General features: G+C 34.1%; 1 protein-coding gene across 1 annotated transcript in view; it reads right to left on the reverse strand.

Moving 5' to 3' along the window:
- Nucleotides 1–529: 529 nt before the first annotated feature.
- The window catches only part of SLC6A15 (solute carrier family 6 member 15), a 48,526-nt gene continuing 24,775 nt past the window's right edge, over nucleotides 530–24,280 (reverse strand). The window contains exons 3-12 of the mRNA XM_045830525.1: nucleotides 22,939–23,096; nucleotides 22,446–22,572; nucleotides 20,004–20,185; nucleotides 12,592–12,702; nucleotides 9,239–9,480; nucleotides 8,763–8,955; nucleotides 7,735–7,927; nucleotides 4,552–4,711; nucleotides 2,933–3,095; nucleotides 530–1,877 (exon numbers count right to left, since the gene is read on the reverse strand). Of these exons, the coding sequence (XP_045686481.1) occupies nucleotides 1,506–1,877; nucleotides 2,933–3,095; nucleotides 4,552–4,711; nucleotides 7,735–7,927; nucleotides 8,763–8,955; nucleotides 9,239–9,480; nucleotides 12,592–12,702; nucleotides 20,004–20,185; nucleotides 22,446–22,572; nucleotides 22,939–23,096 (1,901 nt within the window). The 3' untranslated portion in view covers nucleotides 530–1,505. The remainder of the gene's footprint in view (nucleotides 1,878–2,932; nucleotides 3,096–4,551; nucleotides 4,712–7,734; nucleotides 7,928–8,762; nucleotides 8,956–9,238; nucleotides 9,481–12,591; nucleotides 12,703–20,003; nucleotides 20,186–22,445; nucleotides 22,573–22,938; nucleotides 23,097–24,280) is intronic.

Here is a 24,280-nt window from a genome sequence, read left to right on the forward strand (position 1 = left end):
TGTATTTTAAATGGTGCAATGCACTCTATAACATTTGGCCAAAATAAATCAAAGGATATGTTGAGCATGACCTCCCCTATTTTGCTGATTTATCCATCATTATTTTTAAAATGTAATTAATATAGTGATAGGACAGTTATAAATAAAAGCCTTTTAATAAGGGGGCACTCAATGGAGGGCTCCTGTTTCATCCAATTTCATAAATTCAACAGTTTCAAAAAAATCATAACTTTTTACACCTCAGAGACAATACTGACCAGCCAGCTGTCAACTATATATGTGGTTTGCTGGGAAACTACAAGAATTTTTTCAAGAACTGTGGTTCTACATTTTAACACTATTTAACCATAATATTCTATGTGCCATTGTCTCTAAAATGGTGGTAACTCTGTTAATTAGTATATTAATCCCACTTAGAATGTGATGGTTAATTATTGTGAAATGCCTAAGTGCTGACTGAAGTGCAAAGGAATCCAGTTCAGGTAACACAGGAAAAATCAATGTGGAAAACAAATACCATTTTTTAACTTTATTTGTAGCTTAAAATGTAATGTCATACAACTTTAACAATCACTTAAAAAAGGATTTATATTTGCATAAAACAGAAGCAAAACAGAAATAATATATGAAATAAAATGCCATCTTGCTTCAAGTTTTCAAATCAGTACTTAGAGTACCGTTATTCACCTATATACATTGCAAGTATATTATATAAATATACTATGAGTAATCTTGAATTCCCAATAAATATCAAGTAGTTTTTTAGGCACATGGCATAGAAAAATGCGGGATCTGCATAATTCTTGAGAGTGCTGAGTGACTCATACTTAGATCATTTTCACATATATTTTACACAAAATATACAGCCATCGCACACATGATCCTTAGTCACCCTGAATACAATCTTTCATCCCAACATTAGTGCCTTCTTATTCTTTGATACTATTGCTCTATATAACTATTACATAAGAAAATATTTTGCAGTTTTTTTCAACTAATTGCCTACCAAGGTATCAATGCTACCAAAATAAGTACAGCCTATCTACACAATATATTCATGGAAATGTGCTGAGAGGCACCGACTCACAGAACCATTCATTGTAATACCGGGAGTTAACCTGAGGGCAAACTTATACATTTTGAAGTATACCATTTTTCAATTACAAATACTATTACATCCAGAAATTATTAGAAACTGAGGTAACTCCTGTTTTTTTTAGAGATAGAAATACTTGAAAAAAATACCAAAAGTATTTTTAAAAATTCTGACAAGCATGAACCCTTGTCATCATAAGCTTTCTCTGTAACTCTGCCTGTGCAAATGTAAACCAAAGAATCCAAAGGAACATTCTAGCTGAATTTACATACACCGTTAGGGTTGAAGATCACAGCCATGAAACACCTGAGATCACCCTCTGATAAGTGAAGCCTAATGCTTCTCTTCATGGAGCCAATGTTCACTGACAAAAATGAACTAAATAAAACCCACTGATTTCTCCCCCCAGCTACAAGTCAGATTCTGGCATATCTGGCATATCTGCCATCAAATACCCTATTCCATATCGTCCATTGGGAGCAGTATCCAGAGTCGGTGATCCACTCTGTTTCCGATAAATATTTTTACCAAAATTTGGAGATGACATCTCACTTGGTATCTTTCCATGAATGAGGCTTGCATCATCTCCCTCTAAGTTTACCGACTCCTTTAGGACCCTTCCTTTCTTATAGGTCACAGAAGCTAAATTGCCAGAACTATCATCTATCAGGTTGCAGCGACGAACGATGTAGACAACCGGGACAGGGAGTATGGCTAGGACCATCAGAGAGATACAGACAACCATTCCCCATGTAGGATATCTCAGAAATTCTTCAGATGCCTGTTAAAGACAGAAATATGAATTAATAATCTATTTTTTCCCTGCAAGTATGGGGAAAACATTCTATTTGTCTCAGGTTTAGAGACAAAGAACCTGGGCTGGCCTTGTGACTTGCTACGTCCAGTGGAATGATGTGGATGTGACATTAAGCATCTTCAAGGCTAGGCCTTAAAGGCCTTGCTATTTCTGCTTATTTCATAGAATGCTGTCCTGAGTTCATATTGCTTGGAAGAAGCTAAGAATGAAAAATTATAGAGACATCAGCTCTCTGAGTTTAATCAACTATTGGGTTAATGCAGGCAAAACTGAGAAGAATTGCCCAGCTCACCCATAGCACCCAAGAAATACTAATGAGCATTGCTTTCAATCATGACATTTTGGGGTAGTTTGTTATCGAGTGATAGATACCTGTCACATATGCCATGCTAACTCTCTAAAATCTAAATCTTGAAGCATTTCTGGGCCCAAGGGTTTTGGTAAAAGATAACAAACTTATTTATGCCCCAGTCATGAATTTAGTTGTTATTATATAGAATTATTGCCCATAGAATTCGGGTCAGAGGTACCTCTGAAAAATTTTACAACAGCTCATATATACCTTATAGTTCCATTATTATTTGGGTAATACAGCTTGACAAAAGAACTGAAATAGTCATTGCTAATATCAAATAGTTATAACAAAACTTCAATAGTTACTTAAATTATGTCTACATGGTTAATGCACATTGTCATTATTATATAATATCTGGGACATAATTTAATAAATTTACATAGAAAAAATATTTCTGGTGGTTTAAGCAAGATATTTTCTAGTTAAAGGATAAATAATTACTGGTTCATCTATGGTGACATGAATAAAGCTACTTTAATTAGAACCAAGTTAGTACTTCACATGTATTTTAAATATTTACAATGTATAAAAATATCATACATGTTTAGGACCAAAAAATATATAAATCTTAAGATCCCTGCAATAAAAGTAGCACCATTCATTAAATATCAAAATATACTGTGAAGAAAACAAAAAACAGAAACTTCCTTATCTTGTATTTTACCTTATCTTCAATCCATGCGTTATAGCCAGGAGGGCTTAATCCCATATTCACAATACTAGCTATTAGCAGTGATGAGAGCATCAGAGGAGAAATATATTTCCACATATAGTAGTAATATCTGCTGGGAGCAAAGCCCAGCATATCTCTTAGGTCTTCCATAAACCTAAATAAAAAGAAAGTAACTATTGCTACAGTTTATGCAATACCTTATAAATGTGCATCAGATCAATGATTTGACAGGGGATTAGACAGGACATCACATGACATTTTATACAGAATCAAAAGTCATATTGGAAGATGACATAAATTAAGAACATAAATAAAGTAAAAAGGAACCAGTTAATTACATGCTATAATTTTCATTTAGCAAAAGCCCTATTAAGCCAATTACTGAAAAGCCTCCTCCTACTGATGACTTTGTACCCCATGAGAACAGTATTTGCAATACATTGTCAAATCCCAATATATTGCAGGTTAGAACACAGGGGTAGGTTGACGGAGTGTAGAGATGGCTGGTTTTGAAATTAAGGTCTAAATTCAAGTCCTGGCTCTACAACTAGCATATTAAGTCCTCCTGTATAAGTATGCCAACTATCCATGTGTGATGTGGCTGCTTTCAGTTACCACAGAGTGCTTTTAAGAGGATTAAGAATTAATGCATGTCAGACAGCCATTGCTACTATTGCTATCTAATATATGATTATAAAATGGAAATTCCCCTACTCTTCTTTATCTGGAGATTTTGACAGCAATAAAAACATTCTCTAAGCTTTGTCACAAAGCTCATTCAATACCAATTATGTTCTCTCTGTATTGTTTAAGAGGACTCTGGTCTTCATTCAACACACTCATTTCTACTTTACGTAGACCTCTAATAAGATCAATGATCTTATTGCCTTAGCCCATAGATGTTCATTAGAGACAACATCTTTAGAAAATATTGGACAAAGTCTCCAGGGACTTTTTTCTTCTGAGATTACTCTAATGCTTTGTCTCATAGCAAGTATATATACTTTCCACATCAAGCAGGTATATAATTCAGAGGTTTAAGGCATCCAGTAAATTCAAGTAATGACTCAATATAAATACAAAGTACGTGCAGATAAAATGACATATATATCTTAGAGCAAGATATATAGTTTCCCAAAACTGGTCTGTTATATAAGGCATTATGTAGCATAAAAAATAAAATTCCTCTAATAAAACAGGTTAGAAAAATAACTAGGACAATAGCATTTAGAGTTAAGTGGAAATGGCTATGAATTCCAAGTCTGCCTCTGCACAGGAGAGAGAGTCACTTGGTGTCTCACTGAACCTGAGTTCAGAGCAACAAGGTTCATGGAACATAGCCAATACTCAATAAATCTTGAAAGCTACTATTTGATAACCAGAATTAAATCAAAACTCCAGGTTCCTAGATGATATTGCCACCTACACAATTTTATCTAACTTCCTAATAGGAGAATATACTTTACTAAAATTTGTTGAATGAAGAAGAGCTTTCAAAAGGTTTGATTTTATAGCATTTTTCCCTCTAGTCATTTCCTTCCTCTTCTAAATGAAATATCAATAGATAATGACAACTGGTGTTTCCAAAATATAGATGAAAATAAACTTACTTATCTATGCCATAGACAAAGGATACAGCAATATTCTCCAAAATGACTACAATTAGAAGAGGCAGTGTAGCAGAATAATCATCAAACATTGTAACAAAGTAATTTCCAGAGCGTTGCACAAATATCAGGCCAATACAAAATGCCAGAAGACAACAGATAACTGGACAAAAGGAATAAATGAAAAATTAAACCCTATTCAGAATCAAGTATTTTAAACTATATTATGAATTATTATATTCAAACTAATTTTGTTTTCACTTTTGTAACCTGTCGATGATATCAATAGGTATCCTGATACCATAGAGTACAATACTATAGAGTATCATACTACTCAGTACTATAGAGTATCAAACTCTACATGATACTGTAGAGTGTGATACTATAATATTAGGAGTTAGTGAGCTTGGATTTAGCCCAGATGTTAAACAAATTCATTGTAAGACATTAACTCAGCTCATTTCCCATAGTCTATGCAACTTACTTACCAAGCCCAATTAATAAATGAGGCAAAACTGAGAAGATTTAAAAAAGTATAAATCTCCATGTCCTTCTCTTTATTAACAGCAAAGTGACCTTTTCAGGCAGCAAATGTTCACAGATCATTTCTACTTTTAATAATACTTTATGGTTTGGGAAGCTATATTGAATTTTGTATTAATAATGAAAGTAATGCAACAATAACTTATTCAGTCCTGCAGTAATAAGATTGTGATAAAATATATTTTTTATATTTGATTGAACTATGGTTATTTTTAAAGCATAACTGAAAAAAGTTGATTCAACCTTTCCTTAGCACCAACCCAAATCTTTATCTTGATACTGTCTGAAAAGGTTAGTTGGGAATACAATTATAACGGGGTTGGGCAATCTAATTATCCAAGTAACTAAGAAGAACCATCTAAAAGGAGTTTCTGCAGTAGAATCCATATAATATTCTCACAGTTTCATTTGACAATTTATTCTCTCATGCACATTAGCAGAGAAGCCCTCAAATATAAAAGATGACTGTGTTCTAGTTCTCAAACACCTTTTATCAGAGGCGAGTAAAGGCAAAACAAGGGAGAATACAGATATCCCTGGGTTTGAAGACAGTATTTCCCTAACACTCTCAATAAGTATGGGTCAAATTAACCCATTACCTCCATCTTTTAAACACTGTGCTAGTGTTATGAGTTACATTATACATAAATGGATAGACATATATGTAGAAAAGGAGAAGCAATGTGTACTACACTTGGAGTCTATCACAGATTGAAATATCTAAATGCTTCTCACAATATATTGTACTTCAAGATGAAGGTAGCAGAACTTGAATATGAACCATAACCTATGTCACCCTCACTGTCTTCTAATTATACCACAGTATAAGGCAAATATGAAGAAAGTGTGTCCTAGGTGGTACAGACAGTAAGAGTTTTAGTAGAGATGTGAGAGGAAAAGATAATGAGTAATCACTTAGCCAGTCCTACTGTACTTTCAGAAAAGGCAAAAACAGGTCTGACAAAGTTGATGGAGGTGCATTTCATCAGGGTAAAATGTAGCTTGAAATATAGGTTTGATCCCAAAGACAGGTAATGGGGGAAGAGAGTACCATATTTTTCAGGCCATGAGACACACCTAGGTTTTAGAAGAAGAAAATAGGAAAAAAATTTTGAAGCAAAAAATGTGATAAAATATTTAATAACATAAATAACATAATATCTCACCAGTGTTAATATAAACAGAACTCAACAGCATTAACAACCATTATTCCTCCCAAATCTGGTGGGGGTGGGGGAGGATGTGCATTTTATAGTCCGAAAAATGCGGTAATTCCCCTTTGCTCTGACCAAATAGGTCTCTGAGTGCTCCCAAGTGCACTCAGCAAACACTACATTGTGTATTTTTCTCTCTATACTGTCGCTTTTCCCTTAATTTTGCAAGCCTTCTCACCTCAGGGGGATTTGAATATGGGACAAAGATGAGGAAGGCAGCAAGGATGACTGTTACTTAGCCTGCACATCCGGCAGGATATTGATAGCCTTAAATGAAATAGAAACTGAAGAAGTAGAGACTGCCTTTTGGGAGAAGAGGAAGAAGATTCTCATTTACGTTCACCTGAGCCTAAGACATTTAGCATCAATATTTAACAAATTGCTGAAATTGTTTTATATACACACACGCTTTGCAGAACAGTAAGTGACAAAGGTCTATACATTAGAGTTATTTACATATCAATTATTACTAAATCTTTCAGAACTAAAAACAGCCTCTGGGACCTTGTACACAACTGGCCCACATTCAAGATCAGCTACATATTGTTTATCCCAATTTATTTTTGCATCACTTACCAACACTGCTCCTGCACTCTGGTCTACAGGGCTTCCTTGCTGCTCTCTTTACCTCCATTTATATGCTATCCTCTGGCCTCTGAGAAGACCCTTTCCACTTCAACTTCCCGCTCTTTTATCGTCAGTTAAATCATACATTAGATGATCTTTGTTTCTTCTTAATTCATATAATATGTAAAGCATCTATTATGCTATCTATCAGTATATTACATGATACAAGTCCTTTATCTACCCAACTTGATTTCAATTATCAGTACTATTATTTTTTGAGTTGAGGCTCTCCTTTATCTCTCCTATTAATTTCTCCTTTATTTTTATGTCCCTCAAATGCAGTACAAAACTGGTACTTTAATACATGCTTGCAGATTGAACTTACTAATAAGCATCAATACTGATAAATTATTTTCTTTTCTACCTAGAGATATTAACCACTAGTGGACCACAATTGCTATTTTTATATAAGAAGTAAGTCTACATTTATCAATTTCAGCTCTGCACTTTCTGGAAAAGGAATTTTGGATCTGAACTACCTTGTTATAATTAATTACTTGACTTGCGTACAAATCTATATATGAACACTCTATGACTTTATTTAGTGCCAGTAATTCATGATGACATCACTATTTATAAAGAGCAATATAATAAATAATCACTAATAGTTAATATAATCTACACTAAATTTATCATTTGGACTATATAACTATATAAATAAAATGATAAATAATAGCAACATATATTAACACACATTAGTAAAACCCAAAATAGAACACTTTCTTATTTCTACTTCTGATCCCTCACCAAGAGTAAAATGGCCTGTATCAGTCAATGAAAAGTCAAATACACAAAAACTCACCAGTAAGAATTTCTTTCCTCGCTTTGAAAGTGTCCACAATAGGCGTGATGATCCCTTCGATGGTTCCAAACATGCTGCCGAGCCCAAGATTCACCAGCATGAGGAAAAACATCACCGACCAGAAGGGAGATGCAGGGAAATGTGTCATTGCCTCTGTGAAGGCAATAAAAGCTAACCCAGTTCCCTGAACTGCCTATGAAATACACAAATAGCAACATGAGCACAGAGCAATATTAAGTGTTGGCTATGTACCTCAGTTACAAAGAACTCTGAATAATGCCTGGGAGTCACTGGAAATAAACATGCAGACATCACATGGTCCTCTATGAAACTGTGCCTTTCAACTAATTTCAAGTTGTTTGTATTATCTCATAAAGAAAACAGATAGACCAGAATTAAAAAAAAAAACTTTTAAGGGTAATTGTCTTTTCTTACAGAATTCAAGATTTTTATATTAATGATGGCTTTACCCATAATTTCCTGCACATGGTTCTTCATGTTTAGTTTCAAGTATAGTTAGGTATTTTAAAGCATGCAATTGATGACTAATTTCTATACATTTTATTTTTTGGCAATTTAGGGAGAAGGTGACAAGCTATACAAGAATATTTATTGATGTTCACCTATTTTATGTGTATTAAAATATATTTCACTGGCTAAGAAGAAAAACTTAACCATAACTTGTTTCACACAATACTTAAAATGGCCAAATATCATCTTGTATGAAAATAATCATGCAATGTGTAAGTGATAAACACAATACAATTTTTGAACTCATTTCACTTTACATGATGGAAATCAATTTATATTCATATTTTAAATTACTGTGGATAAATCAATGAAATTGTTTTTTAAAGTAAAGGAAAACTTTATGATTTAAAAGTTGTTCTATGAAATAAAGAATGTGAATTTTAAAAGAACACAACAGGCATTTTAGACATCGTTTTCCTAAAAAAAAAACTCTCTTTTTAGAATGCATATTGTAAGTGAATGACACTTATTTTATTGCTTAAATGCAGCCTACTCACTTTATTTAGTTCATCTTCAATTTGACAGGAATTGAGGTAAAGAGCAGGAAACTCTTCTTCTTTCACTTTTTGAATGATGTCATAAACTAAGTGATAATCTTCTACAGTAACAGCTGATAAGTTGATGTGAGGGGGAATAATATCCTGACTAATGTTGCCCATTTTCAAAAATGTTACAATCATTTTTGAATTTCTAAAAAACAGAATGACATGTTAATGAACAAGATTTTGGGGGAGAGTATATTTTTAATACAATTACGTCATCAAAAAATAAAGGAAATTACCCTGGCTGGTGTGGCTCAGCAGACTGAGCACCAGCCTGCAAAGGAAAGGGTCACTGGTTCTATCCCCAGTCGGGGCACACAAGACACAACCGCAAGTGATGTTTCTCTCCCCCTCTTTCTCCCTCCCTTCCCCTCTGTCTAAAAGTAAATAAATGAAATCTTAAAAAAACTAAAGAAAATTAATATACATACTCTGCGATGCATTTCTCACTTATGACATTCGCTTTGAAGCCCAGAACTGCAAATACCACCAATGTTGCCAACACAGAAGTAAAAAAATTGATGAAGGACACCAGCACAGCATCGAAGTGGCAGTTGTTGTCTCTTTTGTTGTAGCTCGAAAAGGCAATGACGCCACCAAACCCCAGACCTAAGGCAAAGAACACCTGAGTAGCAGCTTCTCTCCAGACTTTGGGATCCAGCATTATTTCAAGCTGTTTAAAATTAAACATAATAGAAGTTAGCTGCAAAATAACAAGTCAGAATAATCTACATGGAATTAGTTGTATTGTTTAAATATATCATAATAATCTTTATGCACTTAAAGGTTATTTAAATCAGGGGGATAATCTGTTCTTAAGTAGAAACAAATTTTTCATTTGAAAAAGGAACAAGGCATATGAATAAGAAATACTACAGACTATAAAACTTTTAGATGGAGATTTTACTTATATGGAAATTGTCTACCTATGAGGATTTTTAAATACCTCTAGGACAAGTCATCAAAGGACTACTTAAAAGAGAAACTATCTTCAATTATTACTATTTATGTCCAAAGCAAAATAAATCAATTAGCAATAAAAGTTTAATAACTACTTAACTAATACTCTATGTTTTGTGTTTTCTGGCAGAAGTCTAACAGCCAAAGCAGGTAATAATTATAGGCATGGTAGAGTTAAACTATTTGTGCTTTGCATAATCACATATGTATTATTTATTTACATATTTTCATTCATTCAAAAAAGCTTTTTTGAAAGCCTTTTCTTTGAAAATTAGAGAAATACAACTACAAGGGTGTATCATCTCTAAGACCCTTTCAGATCCAAATTTCTAAAGTTCTGAATCTGTGCTGAACATAAATTTCAAGGAATTCTGCTTTACTTCTTAGGCAATGATCAAGGTGCCTTTACTGGGAGCAACATGAAACATGGGTAAGAACATGAGTTCCACGGTTTCAGGTCCTGATTCTTCCTGTTACTTAATAATCTAAATAAGAACAGTGCAACCTAGTAAGCGGCCTACCCTCTCTCAGCTTTCATTTCCTCAACTCATTGATGGAAGTAGTAAGACATTTGATTTAACTATATTGCTCAACACTCTAAATGCTCAAAAATTGCTAACATATGTGGACTACAGTGGCACACACATTGATAAGCACTTTATATAGATTATCCAATTTAATCTTCACAATCCATGAAATGGTTGTACTGTTACCTAAATCTTAGAAAGGTTAAGTAACCCACTTAAAGTTACGGAGCATTTCTGGGGTAGAGCTGAACTGTAAACAGATAGATTACAAAATCCCTGGTTCTCTCAAACATTGGAATTTATTGTTCAACTAATTTTAGTTATTATTATTGAAATGTATAAAATTTTTATTAAACAATTATATTTATAATTTATGTACATTTAACTAAGACATGCATATTGTTTATTGACCACTGCTATCTTATTCTACACAATCAACTGTCTACTTCTACTTTAGCCACTAGATGGCAGAAAGCACCCGTTTACTTTCCGAGGATATTCACCCTGCTTTATTTCCAATTCAGGAACTGTTTTCATTCAAGGTTTGGGAATATTTTGTGTGTTTAGGTACTTTCTCCCTTATACAAATAATGTAAATTAAAAGTAATTAGCCCTGGTTGGTGTAGCTTAGTAGACTGAGCTCAGGCCTGCAAGCCAAAGCATCACGGATTTGATTCCCAGTCAGGGCACATGCCTGGGTTGCAGGCCATATCCCCATTATGGGGTGTGTTAGAGGCAACCGTACATTGATGTTTCACTCCCTCTCTTTTTCCCGTCCCCATCTCTCTAAAAGTAAATAAATAAAATCTTTTAAAAAAAGAGTAGTTTTTTTAAAAAAATTAAAAACTTGTTATTGCTATTATATTTACTATCACATGAGCTGAAGAAAGGATTAATTATATTTTAATAGTGATCTTAGTCATGGTTTAAAATGTTAATTATGTTGCAATTTTTAATATAGGGATCATGTAAAATTGTCATAGCAAAAGGTTTAAATTGTAAAATATCTATTTATTCAAATATTTAGAATTATGTCTCAAACAACTGCCAATTTAGAAAAAAATGATATGCCAGAAATTCACACCAAAGCTAGTTGTTTTAAACACAAAACACATGTCTTTTTCAATATTACAAGCAAAAATAAATTTGGTCACTAAGTATGCCTCACTTCCAGATGATTTATATTATATATTATCATGTAGCTAAAATTTATAAATTGTAACTAGTTATTCACTAAAGTGTTCCAACAACGCCGAATGTTAAACAGGACTTTTGAACTAGCCAAGAACACCAGATACTGATGTGAATATTTTTGCTACTGGAGAATGTACACCAAGCTGGAACCAGACACCTGAAGAACGCAGCCTCTTTTACACGGCGTCAAGGAAGCTGCTAGGAGGGACAAAGAATTCTTGGGAGGCTAGTTAGTGTCTTCTGCCCAAATCTCACACCATGATCATTCTTTCTGAAATTGTGTTTTTATAACTCAGTGTCTGCCAGTGATAGTGTTAGCAAAGCAATAGTAAGGTGTAACTTCATTTCAGTGAATAAGTAAGTTAATATATGCCTCAAAACTTGGTTTAGTTTACTGTCAAATTAGTATAGCAGGTCCACAAGGATTAATTGGGTTCAATGTACCCAACATTGAGGTCACCTCTAAATTGAATGACAGTTCTAAGCCTTTTATGAAACCAAATGAGAATTTTCCTGAAAAGTATGTGTAGTTATAAAAGTTACAGAACTTCCCAAAATCACCATGGAAATATCATTCTGGAAGATGCAAAATCACAAAATAAAACAAGAAAAGATAGATTTTCTCTGAGATGGGATTTAACCTGGGCCCACGGACTTTAGTCCACTTCCTGAGACTCTAAGTAAACTGGTGTGTTCGTTATGTTTTTTCTGGAAGAAGATTCTATTTTTTCTTAAGGAGTCCATGACACAAAATGTTAAGAACCATTGAAATAGAGGAGGAAGAAGAGTAAAGACTAAAAGTTCTAAAACTTATAAGTGCAAAAACTGGAAATTAATTTAATATAAAAGAGGAATGTTTTAAGTTTAAATAGTGTAGCCTTACTCTAGAACTAAAATGAGACATTTTAAATTGGAGACAAATATAATAATAGATATGTAAAATCTCTGGTTTATCTAGGCTAGATAACATAATGGCTATAGTTAAAAAATCTAGTGTAATATATGCTGGTACAATTATCCCTTAATTCAAACTATGAGAACATTTTAACAACAAACACAATGCTTTCATGATTAAAAACCTTATATAGAAATATTGTACGCACCTTAGGGGTAAACATGTGTCGGATGCCATCAATTGAACCATTTAAAAAGAGTGCTCTAATTAGGAAGCATATAAGTACCACATATGGGAACAGAGAACTAAAATACATGACCTGCAAAGAAAAAGAGAAAAAAATAGGTGAGACACACTAACAACTCTATTTTTTTACAGTTTAGATTGTTCTACTTTATACTTTCAGTTAGTTTTTATATGATTAATAAAATAATTGATAACCTGTATAGCCATCTTAGAATGACTTATTAGTCTTGATTTAATGATGTAAGGTAGGGAAAAAAAGTCCTTTATTTCCCATTGACCAAAATTTCATTATGATTCTGTATAGCTTCTGGGATTGAGTGGTCCCTGTTAAGTCTCCTACAGAACTTCCACACATAACCGAATAACCATGTCAAGGTTTGACTTTTCTGCTTCAGCAGTTTTCACCATTAAAATAAAGCAAATGCTTTTCATAAAGAAAGAATTGTCCTAACCAGACCTTTACTGCCTCCTAGATGTCTCCATGTGGAGTCTGTTAGGTCTCCGAAATTTTCCATGTCCAGAAGGAAACTTCTGAATTTACCCCAGAACTATCTCCATTTATCTCACCTCAGTAAATGGCCCACCATCCACCCAGTGGCTGAAGTCAAAGGGTCAGTAGTCCTGCACTATTTGTAATAGTTTCCTAAATAGTTTGCAGGCTAACCAGAGATCACTTGAATTAGCTCACTCCCGGCTTCACTTATCCGGGGATTTCGAGTTGGGATAAAATCCGTTTCCCCTTCCCACCTGCAAAGCCTTACAGCAGGGCCCAACTACCTGTCCCACCACTCTCCCTCACCCCAGCTGAGCTCTAGCCCCTCAGGTCCTAGTTACCTCCATAAACCAAGCCCTTCAGCTTCAGGGCGAGAGCAGGTTTGCACTCATCTCCCTCATCCTCTCAGGACTTTTCTCCTTATTTATGTCTTATCTTCATCTTTTCCAGGAAGTCTCTCCACACCAATCAAAATAAGGTTATGCTTTTTTCCATCCAGTATCCCTAATTGCCCTCCTTTATACTCCATGAACCCTCCATGACATTATTTTTTTGACAGCACTAGGCATTGTTGAAATTATGGTTTTTTATGTATTTGATTGTTCATTTCCAGTCCCCCCTACTGGAATATAAGCCCTCTCAGGGCAGGAGCCTTTTCTTTCCTGCTCACAACCATATCCCAAACACCTAACACAGCTGTTGGCACACGGGAGTACATTGCAGTAGTATGTATCTGTAGAAGGAAGGGACGGAGAGGGCAGGAAGAATAGAGAAACTGTCACAGCAGAGGATGGCTTAGGGCAGGTAAGAGACAATAAATCTAATAATTACTATAGACAAACAAGCTATAAGTCAACATTATAATTTGCACTTCTATAGTTCTATCCACTTTTATTTAATTGCATTTGTTTTTATTTAATTATTTTAAATTATTTTTATTCTAATTAATTGCATTTAATTGTACTTCTATTTAAATGCATGTGGAACACCCTAAGAGAAAGTCATTATGAATAAAATACCAACACCTGAAAATTAATATTTAATTAAAATATTTTAATTTGGTTATAATAAAGTATAATTTTTCAATCATTTCAAACTTGTTTAATTCCTTGATTACTTCAAGTCACCCACATTGCTTTCATCAGAAAGCCTTTAGATGGAGTACTTTTTATTATTCTTCTTATCTACTTTCAACATCCTTTAAATTTGTCAGTCTACTATGTATCTACTTAAGTAGGCTCAATCTCACTTTAATTAAAATTATTCTTTTTATGGTTCTTCACAAACCTTGAGGCTAGCCAGGAGCAAGAATTCATTTTCTGCAAAGCAGCCTAATCTTTTTTTAAAAAACACAACTGAAATTTGCTACCTTATAAATGACTCATTTCAACTAATTCCACTCACTTAATGACACTTCCTTTAATTTTGTTTGTCCAGGCAAATCATACCTTTAGAATGTCCTCTCACACATGTCCCATAACCAACTCATCAACCGATCCTATTGTTCTTCCACAGAAATCTCACATATGTCCCTTCATTTCCATCCTCAATGATGTGCCACTATTACAATAACTTTCTGATCACCTCATCTCCAGATTCTCCATGCCAGCTCCCCCTTCATCCCTGAAATCCATCATCCACACTACTACCAGAATGATCTATTTAAACTAAAGATCTGATGGTGTCAATGAACTGCTAAAGATCCTCAAATGTTCTACACTTTTGGTTAAGTAACAGATTATTGGTGCCCAGTAGACACTCCAATATCTGAAGTCACCCTACAAGTTTCATCTCCCAATGACAGCACAAGTTATATGTAAAAGTCGTAACAGGGGACTCAGCCATCTCTGGGCTTTCTACATGCTGTTTCCCACACACCCAGTGTCTTCTCTGAACTTTCTGGTAAGCTCCTCTTCAAACGCATACTCCAGCCCAGAGATTTTCAACCAGTGTGTCAAAAAAAATTTTAAATATGCAGTGTCTGACTATTTAGTGAGGGACACTGACCTCTTTTCCCTTGGATTGTCAAATTAAAAAAAAAAAGACAACAGCCAACACAATAGCTGTCCAACATGAATGAATCAAAATTGTATCTATTTTTTGTCAGATTGGCAAAAAATATATTTTTGGTATATCACAGAATTTTAGTAATTAGTTTATGCATGCCATGAGATGAAAAAGGTTAAAAATTGATGCTCTAGCCCAAAGGTTACCTCCTCTATGAAAACTCCTCCCACGTCCATGTTAATTGCAGTGACTACCTCTGCTACCATGCATCATTCACGTGCCTCTATGACTGCACTTCCTCTGCTGTGATTACCACCTCAGCCACTACATCATTGGTTCCATGAGGACAACACTGTGACCTATTCCTCTCTGCACATCTACTACTTACTGACAGATAGTAGACACTCAAAAATATTGTATAGAATTTATAGAAAGTTAAGTTTTCCTTTCTTCATACATTCACTTAACAATAAACTCATCCTTTTTGTGCAGTATTTTTAAAATTATGTACCAATTATATTATCAGAGTCATTTATTAGTTCAACAAGTATTTGAGTTCTTAAAGACACTGATCTGAATTCAATGAAGACTCTAGCATAGCTTCCTAAAAAGGAAAAAGAAAATTGTATATTTAATGTAACATGGAGAAACATAACAGCCAAAATTTTAAATACTTAAGTAGTATTAAGTGGATCACATCCTTATCCTTTTGTGAGCAGGTAAAAAAAATAAAATAAGTTAAGTACTAAATTTTCCAAGACATGGAGACAACCAGTGTCCTTTCCTAGATTAATGGATAAAGAAGATGTGGTCCATATATACTATGGAATATTACTCAGCCATAAAAAATGATGAAATACTGCCATTTGCAACAACATGGATGGACCTTAATAATATTATGCTAAGTGAAATAAGTCAGTCAGAAAATGCTAAGAACCATGTGACTTCACTCATATGTGGGATATAAATCTGAAATTCATAGACACAGACAACACTATGGTGGTACTCACCAGAGAGAAAGGGGCTGGGGGAGTAGTAAAGGGTAAAGGGGGCCAAGTATATGGTGACAGAAGATGATTTGCTTTTTGGTGGGCACACAGTAAAATGTACAGATCATGTATCATAGAAAGGTATACTTAAAACCTATATGACCCTGTGAACCAATGTCACCCCAATGTTTAATAAAAAAAATAAATAAAATGAAACAAGTGCCCCCAAAATATTCTGAGATTTAAAATGAATCTTAAGTCAGCTCTTTACAGAGGTGAATATATTTTTTACCTCAAATTCTTTATATTTAATTATATGGGTTTAATCTCATACCAAAATAGTTATAGAATGCTTTTTAAAATGGTTAATCTGCCTGACTATATGTAAAATGCCGTAATTTCTCCTTACCACACTTTATTTTATGCACTGCTAAATAAAATTATTTTACAGCTTTGCTTATTGTCTTCTTCTGCCATGAGAATCGACATTCCATGAGCAGAGGCATTCTTGCCTGCCTTGTTCATTGCTGCATCTCCAGAACAAGGTCAGTGCCTGGCACACAGTAAGTACTCAATTTAATATGTGTATTAAATAAATTGATGAATGACTACATTGTTCAGAAAATACACACTTTGAAGAACTGGGAAATAAAGCAATGAAATATGTTTCTCTGGCTAACTTTAAGACCCTCTGGGCTGTGACATTCAAAATGCCTTTCAGTAAGAGATTATCAACCAAAACATCGTATACAAATATTTTCATTCTACTCAATCATTGAAGAACATAAAGCATATAAAATCATTTTGTCGGGTTTTCCTTAAAATTATAATGCTTATTCTAAACATACTTTCATAAAGTTACTCTCTTTGAGGACTTAATAGTCTAGTTCCAGCTCCATTATTTATCAGTTGTTTAATTCTGAACAATTATTTCTTCTCTCTAAGCATGGTAACAATGCAGGAAAATGAAGATAAAACCATGCAAATCACCTGGCTGACAGAAAGATTTAAACCAGCTAATACATATAAAGTCCTTAGCATAGGAGTAGGGACAATGGCAAAGCAGTACTAGCAGAAAAACATTACCTTAGAGTTAGAAGAAACTTAAGAGCTCCACATTTGCATCCCTCATCTTGGGGCAGGCATCCCCTTAACAGAGGCTGTGACAAAGGGCCATGCAGCCTCTGTGTGCTCACCTCCAATAATGCTGAGCTCACTCACTCACACTGAGAGGTCAAGTTTCACCCATTACCAGACTTGCTTCCTAAAACGCTTTCCTCTCTTTAAAGAGTTACCAACACTCCACCACTCTCTGTAATCCCCAACTATTTGACCATAGTTCTGTTCTCTTTAGCCACGTAGAGTAAGCCTTCTTCTTTTTATTCAACTGTTTGAAGATGGTGATCACGGTGATGAGATTTCTTTTCTCCAAAATAAGGGGGATTAACTGAAATAAAGATTTCAGTTAAATCCAGTATTGAAATCAGGGTTCAGCTGAGGTGTGCCTCCCGGCCAAAGGAGACTGACACTCTCACACTCCTGTGTTAACACACTAAGTTCCCAAATCGAGTTGTGCATGTGTCCGTGTGTTTGCAAAGCATAACACAAGTAGACTCATATTCTCCTTTAAATGCTAAACTCTCCAAAGAGCTTTTTCATACACTACCATCTTACTTTAAATCATATTTCTCTATACTGTGCTTGTGTGATTACCTTTTTTGGAGGTGTTTTGGTTTGGTAAACACAGGGCTTTATATTTATTCCTAATTAACATTTTATTATTGTATTTAACACATTGTTTCAGATTGAGGAATTATGACAATTTAGATTTTCATATCTTTGCTCATATTAGTTGCCACTTTCTCCTCATCGGTTCCTACTGAACTCTTTCTTCAATGCTGCCTAAAAGCCACTGAAACTTCTCACTGAAGTAATAAATTGTATGTAGCATATAAGCTATATTACATTCTTATATCATTATATGACATAAAAAAACTGCAAAATTCTGTGACAAGAAAAGGATGAATACTCCTTTAAATAATGATAAGACACATTAAGATTAAGAAAAAACAAAGTATGGCAATAAGATGAGCACAGAGATTGTTGGACTCCTCTGGCTGACCACACATTTCCCTTACTACCAAATGGCATTACCTTAGAAAGCATGTAAATGTGATTAGATGTGACTTAAGAATATATTCCTTTATTTTTAATATGATATAATGTATCTCAGAATGTTAGAAGACCAAATTGAATCAATTAATTGAACTTATTTGAGCATGCAAAAACATTAACATTCAGAAAAGACTAAAAGATATTCAGATGTGTTATCTACCATATTCATTTCTTCAAAGGAAAAACACTGTCAAAGTTCCAACAGGAAGGAAATGTAGAATCAGCTGTGATTTACAAGTTAAAAAAGTCATCAAACATTTTTCATTGAAGATGATACTTCAATTGAAGATGATACAAGAAGCAAAGATGAATTACAAAGACTTCTGACATAAAACAGTTAACTATATGGTGAGAAAAATATGACAGTGAGAGACATTATAGTGTTGCAATTAAGTAACATAGGCTCTAGCTGCAGACCAGGGTGTCAAACTCATTTTCACCAGGGGTCACATCAGCCTCATGTTTATCTTCAAAGGGCCGATTGTAATTTTAGGACTGTATAAATGTAACTATTCCTTAACTAGGGGCAAGGAGCTCAGCGCTGCTGCTGGGTAGAAACAAGGTGCCAGCTGGATAAAACAAGGTGGAGGGTAGGATTCTACCCACCAGCCTTGTGTTTGCCACCTGTGATGTAGACAGAGTTGATTTTGACTCCAGGTACTAGCAATTACTTACTAGCCATGACACTCTGAGCAAGTTACCTGTTTTATTTCTGTAAAGCAGGCCTGGAAGTAGTAATTACTTCTCAGAGTTTATTATTATTACTTCTCATAAGGTAAATAAAGTACCTATCAGTGCCTACAGAAAATAAAAACTCAGTAAATACTGACATCTGTTATTGTTCTTGCTCTGTTCATTGTCAGAGTCATTTCACCATCACCATTTATTACTACCACTATTTCCTCCATTTCTATTAGTATATGATGGTGAGTGGCGATGTATTAGCCTGTAAAAGTATAAAATCAGATCTATGCTTTGGAAAGAAAAAATAGTAGAGATGAATTAAAGGTAGAGAGAAGAACCAATAATAAATTCTTGTTATGGCCTAGTCAAGAGATATAAGGGCATTAAAACAATGACAGTAATAATGAAAAAAATATAATATGAAAGAAAAAGAGTGATTAGCAATTATCTTCCTAACTCACTCTTTAAAAAACATAAATCAAGGTTTCTAGAATTCACTGAATGTGTTTTCCAACCATGGCTGTTAAAACCTTCCATTTGCTGGGGCAGGTGTGCCCTTTACTCTTTTACATTTACTCTGAGTTCCTTGTGGAGATCATCGCAACCAACTAATGGTACTCAGATCTTTAAGAAACACTTCACATTAGAGACCCTATTAAAATCGTTTATGCAACTACTCCTTGGGAAAACTATGGGACGGAAGAATAAATGATACAAGACAAATATAATGAACACTTCTTCATTTTACCACTGTCCTCAATTTCCCTGTTTGGAAATGACTGGTAATTGGAGAACTAAAATATTAGGGTAAACTGAAAAAAAAAAAGCAAAAGAAAATAGGTACTGACAAAACATGTCAAAAATCTTGATGAAATACAAGAGTTTATAAATTACTTGAGACTTCACTATAAAACACTTATATCTTTATTTTTTGTCCTCTCCTTAGTGTAAACACCTAGAATGAAGCGCTACTTGCACTTTGCCCACAGAGATTACAGAATCAGGAGGGGCTCTTAACATACTAACTTTTCCAGAAGATTGAATGCCTTTGATCATAGCCAGGCAAACCATGACCCAGGAAGCCAGCAAGCAAATGGTCATCTTCCAGTTTAAGCCCCCACTTTCAGAGATGGAAGTGGAAATATTCAGTGCTTCTCTGTACCAGTAATAGGTGGTGGCAGAACTTTTTTCACATTCTGGCTCCACAACTGCAGAAAGGAAGGTAATAATCATTTCAGACTATAAAGAACAATAAGACAATTTTTTTCCAGTAAGCCTGTAAATCAGTTCTTGACATTTCCTAGAAAAGTATTACTATTCTACACAAGCATTTAAATTCATAATAAAAACTCAACTGCAAAATGTGAAATATCAGTACACATATATCCTCTTCAATATTTCTGATTACACATTTATGAATATGAATATGTGAGTTTTTAATCAAAGTAGTTAAAAACATATCAAATTTATAGCTGTCAAATGTTCTTGCGGCTGCCCATATGCAACTTTTGCAATGAGCTAATCCAAAATGACATGTGCTATAATATAAAATACAAGGGGAGTTTTGGAGACTTAGTGTGAGGAAAATAATGCAAATTACTATATTAATAAATTTTAAATTAATTATATGTTGAAATGTTAACATTTTGGATATATAGAATTAAATGAAGTATTTCACTTATTTCTTTTTACTTTTTAATAATGTGCTTACTAGAAAATTTTAGACTACACATGTGAATTGCATTCTCTATTTACTGGACCTCACTATAGGGAAATATTCTTTATTTATACACTAGAATATAAAAATAAATGATAGAAAAACCATGAAAGAACTAAAGACATAACAGCAATTTCTTCAATCTAAAATCATTTTTATCTTTTGTTTTAATAAAAAATGTAAGGCATCAAGAAAAGTGTACACTTGCTAAAGGAACAGGGAAGGGCAGGGATCCTCAGAGCCAGGGTCCTCTGGGATAGGATGTCATCCACTTATGTGCTGAGTGCAAACTGAAGAACAACCTCATCAGAAAGCACCAGGGTGTTTGAATTATACCTAGATGAGGGGCTGGCAAACCCTGGTCTACAGGTCAAATCCAACCCCCTCCCCATGTTTGTAAAGTTTTATCATAACAGGGTTGCCCACTTACGTGTGTATTATCTACGGTGGCTGTTCTCTACAGCTTTTGACAGAGACCATATAGCCTGCCAAGCCAATAAACCAACCGTTCCTGTCTGTTCCTGCCCAGAACTATTCCAGGGTCCCTCCTCTTTCTCTCCTTCACTGCCTCACATCTTCACTGCCCTGATTTCTTTCCTCCAATGTTGGCAACCAAGTGATGTGACAGAGGTGTCAGTAATGCCCTTGTGATAATCATATTGAAACATACAAATGTATCAAACCAACACCTTGTACACCTTAGACTTACATGGTGTTATATGTCAATTATATTTCAAAGAATAAGTGGGACTGCATAAAATATATGGGAAAGTATACTATGCCTGTTTCTTAGGTTTTATTTCAGTTTTAGTACCTTCCATTGTGCTAATCAAAACAGAATAAACTCAGAAAATGATCAATGATGGCCAATAGTAAGTATGGAATCCTTTCTGTTTTTAAATTCTCTTTCAAAAGTATGAGAACTCTGGTAGAAGAAAACAAAAAGACATTTTAAAAGTTTTTTTACCATACTTTTTTAAAAAGATTTTATTTATTTATTTTTAGAGAGGGAAGGCGGGGGAGAGAGAAAGAGAGAGAGAGAGAGAGAGACACACACACACATCAATGTGCAGTTCCTGGGGGCCATGGCCTGAAACCCAGGTATGTGCCCTGACTGAAAATCGAACCTGCGATGCCTGGTTCGCAGCTCGAGCTCAATCCACTGAGCTATGCCAGCCAGGCAAAAAGACATTTTAAAAGAACTTTATTAGTTCCAGCTTTAGAAGAATTCATTTTTCTTCTCTTTGAATTTTTTCCCTTTCCCAGAAATTGGAGAATAAATCATGCACCTCTGACAAAAAAAAAAAAAAGTGTACAAAATCAAATACTGTCCAAGTTAACAATCGAAGGCACATTTCACCCTGATATCACGGGGCGCAATGAAATAACTTGAAGAGGGGGATGCGGTTAATAATACTTTGATAAGTTTGCATGGGAATAGATGATTACTAGAATTAGTGGGGTGACCACATTGTACAGCATAGATAAGTTGAGTCACTAAATTGTACACCTGAAACTACTATAACTAATATAATATTGTATGCCAACTATACTTAACTGAGAAAAAATAATCTGAGGGCTAATAAACTTAGTTGGTACCAAAGTTCTATCTCTGAGTATGCCAATCTAAAAGTGATGAAAGTTATAATAATTTTGAAAAATTTTTCCACATTATTTTAAAAATCTTAAAATCTCATGTCTTTACCAACTTTAAAGTCATTAAATATAAGAACATATTGTCTATATCTTACAAGTATGTGAAGCATTTTTCACCAAAGGACACTGATCCCAAGGCAGAGGCTGCTGAAAAGACTGAGAAAAATAAAACAAACTCCAGCCAATGATGACATTGTAGTAGAGAGCCACAAAAAAGCACACCTGCAAAATAAAATCATATGATGACATCAGACCTATCATGCCCCCTTCTTTTGAAACAATGAGATATGTATATGAGCTCAATTAGCATTTTAAAAATCCTACTCCTTTTATTTTCATTTAAAACACATTATCTCTTCTAAAAAAATAGGTCTTTTACAGTTCTTAAGAAAATGCATTAACAAGACTGGATTACATTAGTATAGTTTAGCTTGTTCTGTATATTAGTGCAAGCTCCTAAAGTGTTTTCTTTAAAGATGATTAAAAAGTTGAGTGGCAATACACACTCAAAAGTTCTATTTACATACAAACTATACAAGTACAAACTCTGTAAAAATTACATGGCATATGTCATATCAGGAAACTTACCACACAACTCGCAAATCCAATACCACCCAGTTTTGGGCTTATGTAATTCCACACACCAATGCTTCCTCTCCGAATTCTTTGACCCACAGAAAGTTCCAGGAAAAAAAGTGGAATACCTATTACCATAAGCAGTATTAAATATGGCAAAAGATATGCACCTACAGAGACAAGAACCAATAAAATAGATTATATTTTCAATAGTCACAGTAGAGAATACACATTCTGATTATCTCATAAAGATGATACTTGAACTTCTACATTGTATAAGAACTTTAAAGAAAATGCAATTTCATTACTTTAAACTTTCTAGTATTTGAAACCTCAATTTGACTGCTACAAAGAATCTCTGATAAAAAATAATTGATGAAAGTAAGAATATCAATGAATAATTTTGGTTTCATTTTATTGAAAGGGCAAAAATCTTCATTTTTCATAAAAATAACTGATTCCTTAAAATTAATTAGTTCCTCAAGTAGATTTCACAAACTCACGGAAATCTTATTCATGCAATGTGTATAAAGTCACTTACTACATTTTATTCAAGCTCATCTAAATCATTCATTGCAAATTAGATAAATTAGAATGAATGAGATTTTATGCTAACAAAACTGACTTTTTCCCTAAATAACCACAGAGGATAAAAAGGACTGCCTCAGCTAAAAACAAATAAAAATAAAATAACCTCTACCAAAGACAAATGTCATTGTTCCCATATATACTTCATATAAAAAGTATACCTCAGGAAACAAGTAATTTTTTGTTTTCCAAATTTCTATGATGGGGTAGTGAAATTTACGGAAGTGAAGATATTTCATATCGATTGTAAAATATGTGCCATTATCCTAGTGGTAAAGTTTCCATGCTTAAAAAAATAACAGCTAAATCTCGGATTCATATACATGAATAGTGGTTTTAAAATGCACTAGTTTGATGCCCTGGTCAGGTGGCTCAGTTGGTTGGAGCATCTTCCCATACACCAAAAGGATGCAGGTTCGAGGTGAATACAAGAGGCAACTGATGGATGTTTCTCTCACAGATCTTTCCCTCTCTCCCTGCACCCTTCCTCTTGCTCTAAAATCAATAAACATATCCTTGGGTAAGGATTTCATTTAAATATACTAGTTTGACAATTTTAATTTTAGATTATAAATTGATGAAGTTAAATGTAAAATCTATACAAATTTCTACATGAGAATATATATACAAATTATTCATTAACTAACCTCTAAGGTCTACATTCAAATTTTTTACTGGAGTTTTGTCCAACTAGATACTGTCAAGTGGGTTATTTAATCAATGGCACTAATCCCTTTTTAAATAAGAGGTCATTTATTGTATTTTC

The sequence above is a fragment of the Phyllostomus hastatus genome, unplaced genomic scaffold (assembly GCF_019186645.2).
Source record: "Phyllostomus hastatus isolate PE091 unplaced genomic scaffold, TTU_PhHast_1.1 phas_contig_152, whole genome shotgun sequence".
NCBI classification, from domain to species: domain Eukaryota; kingdom Metazoa; phylum Chordata; class Mammalia; order Chiroptera; family Phyllostomidae; genus Phyllostomus; species Phyllostomus hastatus.